This window comes from Microtus pennsylvanicus, chromosome 1, assembly GCF_037038515.1.
Source record: "Microtus pennsylvanicus isolate mMicPen1 chromosome 1, mMicPen1.hap1, whole genome shotgun sequence".
NCBI classification, from domain to species: Eukaryota; Metazoa; Chordata; class Mammalia; order Rodentia; family Cricetidae; genus Microtus; species Microtus pennsylvanicus.
In genome coordinates, this window is record NC_134579.1 from 139852273 (window position 1) to 139862539 (window position 10267).

A 10267-nucleotide genomic window follows, 5' to 3' on the forward strand; every position below is an offset into this window, starting at 1 on the left:
TTTTCTGTTCTATCAAGGGCCAAGGCAGTTTCTTTATTAACCAATGAAATCAACTCAAAACAGAAGACCCTTCCACATCAGTCAACCTGTCTGTCTTTATGCCAATACCAAGCTGTTTTCATTACTGTAGCTCTATAAGAGAGCTTGATGTCAGGGATGGTGATGCCTCCAGAAGTTCCTTTATTGGACAGGATTGTTTTGGCTATCATGGGTTTTTTTATTTTTTCCATATGAAGTTGGTTATTATTCTTTCAAGGTCTGTGAAGAATTGTGTTGGGATTTTGATCGGCATTGCTTTGAATCTATAGATTGCATTTTTATTATGTTGATCCTACCTATTCAAGAGCATGGGAGATCTTTCCATTTTTCTGGTATATTCTTTAATTTCTTTCTTCAAATACTTAAAGTTCTTGTCAAACAGGGTTTTCACTTCTTTGGTTAATGTTACCACAAGATATTTTATGTTATTTGTGGGTATTGTGAAGGGTGATGTTTTTATGATTTCTTCCTTAGCTTCTTTATCATTTGTGTATAGGAAGGATACTGATTTTTTTTTTTTTAGTTGAGCGTGTATCCTTCCACATTACCGAAGGTATTTATCAGCTGTAAGAGTTCCCTGGAAGAGTTTTTGGGGTCACTTATAGATACTGTAATATCATCTACAAATAGTGAAAGTTTGAGTTCTTCCTTTTCAATTTGAATCCCCTTGATCTCCTTTTGTTGTCTTATTGCTCTAGCCTGAACTTCAAGAACAATTTTGAATAGTTATGGAGAGAGTGGGCAGCCTTGTCTTATTTCTGATTTTGATGGAATTGCTCTGAGTTTCTCTCCATTTAATTTGGTGTTGGCTGTTGGCTTGTTGTATATTGCTTTTATGATATTTAGATATGTTTCTTGTATTCCTGATTTCTCCAAAACCTTTATCATGAAGGGGTGTTGAATTTTGTCAAAGACTTTTTCAGCATCTAATGAGATGATTATGTGTTTTTTTTTCTTTCAGTTTATTTATACGGTGGATTACATTGACAGATTTCCATATGTTGAACAATCTCTGCATTTCTGGGATGAAGCTGACTTGATCGTGGTAGATGATGGTTCTGATGTGTTCTTGGATTCGATTCGTCAGTATTTTGAGTACTTTTGCATCAGTGTTCATGAGTGAGATTGGTCTGTAATCCTCTTTCTTAGCAGTGCCTTTGTGTGGTTTGGGTATCAGAGTAACTGTAGCCTCACAAAAAGAGTTTGGCAATGTTCCTTCTGTTTCTTTTGTGTGGAACAATTTGAAGAGTATTGGTATTAGTTCTTTGAAAATCTTGTAGAATTCTGCACTGAAACCATCTGGTCCTGGGCTTTTTTTAGTTGGAAGACTTTTGATGACTGTTTCTATTTCCTTAGTGATTTTAGGTCTACTTAATTTGCTTATCTGGTCTTGAATTAATTTTGGTAAGTGATATTTATCATTCAGAAAATTGTCCATTTTCTTTAAGTTTTCCAACTTTGTGGAGTACAGGTGTTTGGAAGTATGACCTGATGAGTCTCTGGTTTTCTTCTGTGTCTATGTCATTATGCCCTTCCATTTTCATTTCTGATTTTGTTAATTTGGATATTCTCTCTCTGCCTTTTGGTTATTTTTGATAAAGGTTTGTTTTGTTGATTTTTCTGGAAGAACCAACTCAATTTCTCATTGATTCTTTGTATTATTTTATTTGTTTCTATTTTGTTGATTTTACCCCTCAATTTGATTATTTTCTGTCATCCACTTCTCCTTGGTGAGTCTGCTTCTTTTTCTTCTAGAGCTTTCAGGTGTGCTGTTAAGTCACTAGTGTGAGATTTCTCAACTTTCTTTATGTAGGCACTTAGTGCTATGAACTTTCCTCATAGCAGTGCTTTTATAGTGTCCCATAGGTTTGGGTACACTGTGCCTTCATTTTTGTTGAATTCTAGGACATCTTTAATTCTTTTTATTTCTTCCATGACCCAGGCGTGGTTCAATTGATCACTGTTCAATTTCCATTAGTTTGTAGGCTTTCTGCAATTAGTGTTGTTGTTAAATTCTAACTTTAAACCATGGTAATACGATAAGATACAAGGCACTAGTCCATTTTTTTGTATCTGTTGAGATTTGCCTTGTTTCTGAGTATGTGGTCAGTTTTAGAGAAGGTTCCATGAGGTGCTGAGAAGGAGGTTTATTCTTTGTGTTTGGGTAGAATGTTCTGTAGATGTCTGTTAAGTCCATTTGAGTCATGACATCTGTTAGTTCTCTTATTTCTCTGTTAAGTTTCTCTCTGGTTGACCTGTCCATTGTGGAGAGTGGGATGTTGAAGTCTCCTACTATTAGTGTGTGGGGTTTGATGTGTGATTTAAGCTTCAGTAATGCTTCTTTTACATATGTGGGTGCTCTTGTATTTGGGGCATAGATATTCAGGATTGAGACTTCATCTTGATGAATTGTTCCTGTTATGAGTATAAAATGTCCTTCTCTATCTCTTCTGATTGATTTTAATTGAAGTCTATATTGTTAGATTTTAGGTTAGCTATATCTGCTTGTTTCTTAGGTCCATATGATTGGAAAATCTTTCCTCAACCCTTTACTCTGAGGTAATGTCTGTCTTTGAGGTTGAGGTGTTTTTCTTTTCTTTTCTCTTCTTTCTTTCTTCTTTCTTTTTATTTTTATTAAAAATTTCTACCTCCTCCTCTCCTCCCATTTCCCTCCCACTCCCCCAAGGTGTTTTTCTTATATACAGTAGAAGGATGGATCCTGCTCTCATATTCATTTTCTTAGCCTGTGTCTTTTTATAGGTGAAATGAGTCCACTGATATTAAGAGATATTAATTACCAGTGATTGTTAATTCCTATTATTTTTCAGTGGTAGTGTTTGTGTTTTGCTTCTTTGGGGTTTTCTGGTATGAGGTTATGTGTTGCCTGTGTTTTTGTGGGTACAATTAGCTTCCTTCAGTTGGATTTTTCCTTCTATTACTTCCTATAGTACTGGATTGTGGATAGGTATTGTTTAAATCTGGTTTTGTCATGGATATCTTGTTTTCTCCATCTATGGTGAAAGCTTTTCTGGGCATAGTAGTCTAGGCTTGGATCCATGGCCTTTTAGTGTCTGCAGCACATCTGTCCAGGACCTTCAGGCTTTCATGATTTTCACTGAGAAGTCAGGTGTAATTCTGATAGGTCTGCCTTTATATGTTACTTGAACTTTTTCCTTTGCAGCTCTTAATATTCTTTCTTTATTCTTTATGTTTTGCGATATGATTATTATATGGCAAGGGAATGTTTTTTGGTCTAGTCTATTTGGTATTCTGTAAGCTTCTTGTGCCTTCATAGGGATATCCTTCTTTAGTTTGGGAAAGTTTTCTTCTATGATTTTCTTGAATATATTTTATGTGCCTTTGAGCTGGATTTCTTCTCCTTCTTTCCCTATTATTCAAAGGTTTGGTCTTTTCATGGTGTCCCAGATTTCCTAAATTTTTGTGTTAAGAATTTGTTGGATTTAATGTTATCTTTGACTAAAGAATCTATTTCCTCTATAGTATCTTCATCACCTGAGATTCTCTCTTCCATTCTTGTATTCTGTTGGTTATGCTTGCTTTTGTAGTTCCTGTTCATTTACCCAGATTTTCCATATCCAGATTTCCCTCAGTTTGTGTTTTCCTTGTTGCCTCTATTTCAGTTCAAGTTTTGAACTCTTTGAACTATTTGTTTTACCTGTTTCATTTTTTCTTGGTTTTCTTGGGTTTTTTTGAGAGATTTATTGATTTCTTTTAATTTTTGTTTGTATTTTCCTCCATTTCTTTAAGGTATTTTTTCATTTCCTCTTTAAAGGTCTCCATCATCATCATAAAATTACATTTAAAATCATTTTCTTCTGCTTCTTCTGGGTTCAAGTCTTCCTGTTGTATGAACACTGGGTTCTTGTGTTACCATGCTGCTTTTTAGGTTGTTGAATGAAGTCTTGCATTGTTGCCTACCATATCTTCCTCCAATTGGTGCGGGCAGTGTCTTTGCCTCTTGGTCCAGTCCTTGCAGTGGCTGCCTGTGTCTTTGGTAACTGTTCTTAGTCTGCTCTGTACTGTCACTGTCTGTGTCTCAGGGAGCCACTGAGTTCTCTTTTGGCCCACTTTCATGGCCTGCTCTCTTGCTTCACTTTCTTGGTTCATTCTGTGTAGTCACAGTTTGTGCTTCAGAGTTCCTCTCTTGGTCCTCTCTCTTGATCCTCTCTGTGTACTTGTAGCCTCTTGGTCCTTTCTCTTAGTCCTGTCTCTGTAGTGGAACACTGTGTTTCAGAGTTTTGCTAAGGTTTCAGGGGATCATGGATGAAATCTTGTTAGCTGATTCAAATGTAGATGCTTTAGAAAGAATGTTTGAAGAAATAAAGAAAATTTCGCCTTGTCGGTGATTACAAATAGCTCTGGGGGAAAAATACAATTATTTAGGCTATAAAATTGGTTGACAAAAAATTAGACCCAGAAAGGTGCAAATTAGGAGAGATCAATTTCAGACTCTTATTGACTTTCAGAGATTGCTAGGAGCATTTCCTAACTACTTCCCATTATTGCAATAAGTCCTGATGAACTTTGCAATGAGTTCAAAACCTTAGAGGGTGACAAGGATTTAAATACTCCCAGGAAATTATCAGCTGAAGCTGAGAAAGAATTGGCTTTGGAGAAAGAAATTGCGGAAGGCACATGTGGATCATGTGGATTCAGGGCTTAACTGCAGTCTTGTCATATTCATCTAAGAGTTCACATACAGGAACTGTAATGCAGAGGGAAGATATTATCTTAGAATGGATCTTTTTACCACAGAAACTGAGTAAAAAATTAAAAACGTATGTGGAAAAGGTCCCGGAGTTATTTCTAAAAGGAAAATTGAGATACCATCAATTAGCTGGAATAGACCGAACAGAAATTATAGTGCCTACTAATAATGATGAAATTGGCAAATCGTGGGGAAAAGGTGAATCCTGGCAAAGAGCTTACAGTAATTTTTGGGAGATATTAACACAAACATCTCAAAGGCAAGAGAATTCGACATATAAAGAGAATTAGCTGGATCCTTCCTCACATAGTATGGGAAACACCATTATCTGGAGCCTCTACATTCTATACTGATGTAAATAAATCGGGAAAGGCAGGTTAGAAATCAGAAAATTTAAGTAAAGTACACAATGCCCACATTACTAAGAGGTGGGGTGTGGTTATTTGTCTAATGGGTTATGGATATTTGTCATTCTTTAGGGGGACTGGTTACAAGTTGTTATCAGTAATGTTCAGGAAAAAAAGCTAAACAAAGGAGCTTAGATTCGGGATTCTTTTTTTCTAATATTTATTTATTTGTTATGTATACAATAGTCTATCTGTGTGTATGCCTGCAGGCAGGCCAGAAGAGGGCACCAGACTTCATTACAGATGGTTGTGAGCCACCATGTGGTTGCTGGGAATTGAACTCAGGACCTTTGGAAGAGCAGGCAATGCTCTTAACCACTGAGCCATCTCTCCAGCCCCTAGATTTGGGATTCTTGTTTTGAAAAGCAAAAAGGGGATACACATGTTATAAGGGAGTATGAGTGCTAGAGCTCTGGAGATGCAGAGATATCCTGACTTACCGGGAAGCAAGGTTCTGCATAGAGCTGCGATAGGACAGCTCAGAAACCAATATGGACACCTCAGCCCTGGAGGGAAGATGTCCTGAAGTTGGGTTGCAGTGGAAGTTGGTCTCCCTCCAGGGTATAGCAATCCTGCTCCTCTCCTAGAGAGGGACATCACAGTTGAGCTCTGTTCTGTTCCCTAAGGAAGTGTCCTAGCAGAGCTATCCACTTCTGTTACACACTGCTGAAGGGGAAACTCCTGCAGAAACTTAGCAATCTTCTCTGGTTATGAAGAAAAGTTGTTCCTTTTTCTGCTCAGCCATGCCATCCCCTCTAAGGGAAGGTCCCAGCAAGGTTCTTCTGTTCTTCTGTTGTTTAGCTTTGCTCAGCTCCCCTAAGGGAATGTCTCAGCAGGGTTTTTCAGCTCAGTACCTGCTGTGGGAGCTCCTTCTGCTCCTTCAGCCAATAGCTCTTAAAGTACCAGCCCACTCGGGCGTGGTCTCTTTTGCTTTCAAAAGCAGTGGTAACTGTACACTCGCTCTCTAGCTTCCAGCTCATGCTTGCAGCTTGCTAGACTCTGTTTCTGGTCGCGCAGGGGACTGTTGTTTAGGACAGTGATCTCTAAGTTTTCCCCTTAAATTATTATTCATAATTCAGAACTAGTGTGGGATTGTTTTGTGACTTATGCCTTCAGGTTCCCTCAGGATATCCTAGCAAAGTTCTCTTATTCTGCCCTGGCAAGTAAAGACCTTCACCAGAGTCTCTTTTGAGAAAGAGATTTATTTAGGAAGGAGGAGATCAGGAGAGTGGCTGTCTCTGCCAGGGCGGGAAAGGAAAGCCAGCAACTGAACAGGCAGAGAGGCTTATATTCGGGTTCTTAGGGGCAGAGTTTTCCCAGGGAGAAGTTTTCCTGCTCAGGGATTGGCTAGTACAAAGATGGCTCTGATTTCAGGCCCAAACTGTGTTTCTTTCACTGGCCCTTTCTAGCCTTTTGCCTCTATTTTAGGGCCAGGGCCCATTTCTTTTGCTAGTTTAGACTCTGGGGACAAAGTGTATTTCTTTGGCACTGTTTTCAGAGTCAGGATGTGTTTCTTGGATTGTGGTTCAGTGATAAAGAGTTCCACTGGTTCAGGTTTCAGAAACTGGGTGTGTTTCTTTCACTGGCTCTGAGTTCAGAGTCAGGGTGCTCAGGATTTGTTTGGCTTCCTGCTCATGGTTTGCTCAGTTTTCTTGCTCAAGGAATAGTTGGTTTCTTGTTTCATTTGGTCAGAGAAAGATGACTCTCATTTCAGGGCCTGTCTTCTTTCACTGGGCCATTTTAGCCTATTGGCTCTAATTTTCAGATCAGAATGTAGTTTTTCACTGGCTCTGTTTCTAGGGACAGAGTGTTTTTCTTTGGCTCTTGTTTCAGAGTCAGGGTATGTTTCTTTAGTTCTGGGTTCAGGGATAAGTTGTTTCTTTCATTGGCTCTGGGTTCAGAGTCAGGATGCTCAGGGATTGGTTGGTTTTCCTTAAGTGACACTTTTACCCTACAGATATGATAAGTAAAAAGGGCAAATTATTGAATCTACTCTGAACAGAAACAGGGGAGGATATAGATATGATAAAAGGTGGATCATTGAATTCACTTTTCATAAACAACCACTAGTTTTATATATTTTCCATTAAATTGGACTTTTGTATATTGCATACAAATTTTGTATATTGATGCAAATTTTAGATTAATTTTCTTAAAACATACTATACATGTATTTCTACTCTTGTTCCATATAGTTTACCTATCAGTTCATTTAACAATGTTATGCAAATTTCTAGTTCTTGAAAGTTCTTATTGCCAAACAGTCTAGGATAATAAGGAAATGCAGGTTAGTAATTAGTCAACTATTTCAATTAGACTTATAGTCTTATTAGGTATGTTTTTGAGGTCAAAAGAGATATAGTTTAGATAGACATGTCATCTGCAAACACTCTAGAGATATATACAATATGGCATTTAAGATGTTTTAATTGTTGCTCTCAGTGTCTGTGCTATTTGAGTCATATTTAGGTGCCGTGGGAACTCCCTCAGCCAATAGTATTTAAGATACCAGCCCACTTTAGGTATTGTCTCATGTGCTATAAAAGCAGATAAAAAGCGTGCATGGGCCTATTGGCTTCTGGATTTGGTTCCAGTTCCCAGGGCATACAGAGGACTGCAGATCACTATTCTTTCTGTGAGTTTATCCCCAGATAAATAAACCTTTGCTATACTCCATTCCAGGCTATTGTCAAACTCTTTTGTACACCAACAAATTGGCTCCGACATGGTCTGAATCCACGCCATTGCCAGGTCCTGCCTAGGGCCCCAAGTCCTTCTCCCACCCCATGAAGCTGAACTTCCCCTTTGCAGTTAAACTACCCCTCTGGGCAGCTTGCAAGTTCTGGCGATTTGGCAGTTTCCCGCTGGCTCACGCCCTCATTGTTCAGCCCTGCCTACACTTGCCCATGGCCCCCGACTGTGTGGTTTGATTTGGCCTGCTACCCCACCGCTTTTTGCTGCAACTCTTTGTGGCTTCTCTGGCTTCTGCCAGGCTGAGCTGTGACTCTGGAAGCAGAGGCTCTAATCCTGCATGTGAAGCACAGACTTGTGTTCCCAGTTCGGATCTGTGAATGCCTGGTCTGAGCTTTAGCCAGTAGCCTCACAGCTCATGACTGCCTGCAAGCTCTGGGGTTCCTTGATATTTTGCCGATTCAAACCTCTGTATGCAGATATGCTGCTCTTAAGTAATAAAATTTGTTAGTAATTTTAAATCTCAGGTGATTCAGGTACTGATCCAGGATCTACCTTACTGTTAAAATTGTGACACTTGCTGGGCAATCAAGATTATTATACCTTGGAGTGAGGGACGCCGCTGATTGCCGGAGCCGCCGACCAGAACGCAGTGATGAAGCCAGGTTTCAGCCCCCGTGGGGGTGGCTTTGGTGGTAGAGGAGGCTTTGGTGGTGACAGAGGTCGTAGAGGAGGACGAGGCGGACAAGGAGGCTTTGGCGGAGGTCGAGGAGGCTTTGGCGGAGGCCGAGGTCGAGGTGGAGGCTTCAGGGGACTAGGAGGTAGAGGAGGAGGTGGTGGACGAGGTGGAGGCTTCCAGTCTGGGGGCGGCCGGGGTCGAGGTGGTGGCCGGGGAGGCAAGAGAGGAAACCAGTCAGGGAAGAATGTGATGGTGGAACCACATCGTCATGAAGGGGTCTTTATCTGTCGCGGAAAGGAGGATGCCCTTGTCACAAAGAATCTGGTCCCTGGAGAGTCTGTGTATGGGGAGAAGAGAGTCTCTATTTCAGAGGGAGATGACAAAATTGAATACCGAGCCTGGAACCCTTTCCGTTCCAAGCTGGCAGCAGCAATCCTGGGAGGTGTAGACCAGATCCACATCAAGCCAGGGGCCAAGGTGCTCTACCTCGGGGCAGCTCAGGCACCACCGTCTCTCACGTCTCTGACATCGTTGGCCCGGATGGTCTGGTCTATGCAGTTGAGTTCTCCCACTGTTCTGGCCGGGACCTCATCAACTTGGCCAAGAAGAGGACCAACATTATTCCTGTGATTGAAGATGCCCGACACCCACACAAATACCGCATGCTTATCGCCATGGTGGATGTGATCTTTGCCGATGTGGCACAGCCAGACCAAACCCGGATTGTGGCCCTGAATGCCCACACCTTCCTGAGGAATGGAGGACACTTTGTGATTTCCATTAAGGCGAACTGCATTGACTCCACAGCCTCGGCAGAAGCTGTGTTTGCATCTGAAGTGAAGAAGATGCAACAGGAGAATATGAAGCCCCAGGAGCAGCTGACACTTGAGCCCTACGAACGGGACCACGCTGTGGTTGTAGGTGTGTACAGGTAAGTACCAAACTAGACTTCTCCCTTGCAGCCTGAGCTCCCCTGGGCCTTGGGAGCCGAAAATGTTGACAGCTGGACCCCCTCTGATTTCCTCACAGACCACCTCCCAAGGTGAAGAACTGAAACTCCGAGCTGTCTGGATTCGAAGAAATGTGTGTTGCTACTGTTGCACGTGTATTTTTTTCTATTAAAAGACTCATCTGTCAAAAAACAAAAGATTATTATACCTCAACACTTTTCTGAAAATTATAATGGAGGCAAGTTAATGTGATTAATAAATAAATAAAATTGAAAATTATAAACCAACCACAATATAATTGCAGACAATATCACCATCCAGGAATTTAACAGCCTTTTTGTTTCTACTATGAATAGAATTCTGCAAAATTTATATGAACTACTTTCTACATATATTTTTGTGATCATTGGGATTATTAGCTTTGTTCTTCATATTATATTCTTTTTTAAAATATTTATTTATTTATTATGTATACAATATTCTGTTTGTGTGTATGCCTGCAGGCCAGAAGAGGGCACCAGACTCCATTACAGATGGTGTGAGCCACCATGTGGTTGCTGGGAATTGAACTCAGGACCTTTGGAAGAGCAGGCAATGCTCTTAACCTCTGAGCTATCTCTCTGCCCCTCAAATTATATTCTTAAAGAAATGGTTTGATAACAGAGTCAAGAATGAGAAACTTTTAGAAAGGATACAGTCTTTAGCTGAAAGGATTCATGCTATTGAAAATGATAACCTTAATTTGACAGGCAAAATTCAATCCACATCAATG

At 40.3% G+C, this 10267-nt stretch overlaps 1 protein-coding gene across 1 annotated transcript; it reads left to right on the top strand.

Annotated features, from left to right (window-relative positions):
• Positions 1 to 8514: 8514 nt before the first annotated feature.
• LOC142841554 (rRNA 2'-O-methyltransferase fibrillarin-like) lies at positions 8515 to 9692 on the top strand. The gene is given in 3 exon segments (XM_075958499.1): positions 8515 to 9038; positions 9041 to 9476; positions 9575 to 9692. Coding segments are annotated over 3 exon segments (978 nt in total). The 5' UTR covers positions 8515 to 8521; the 3' UTR covers positions 9600 to 9692.
• The last annotated feature ends 575 nt before the right edge of the window (positions 9693 to 10267 follow it).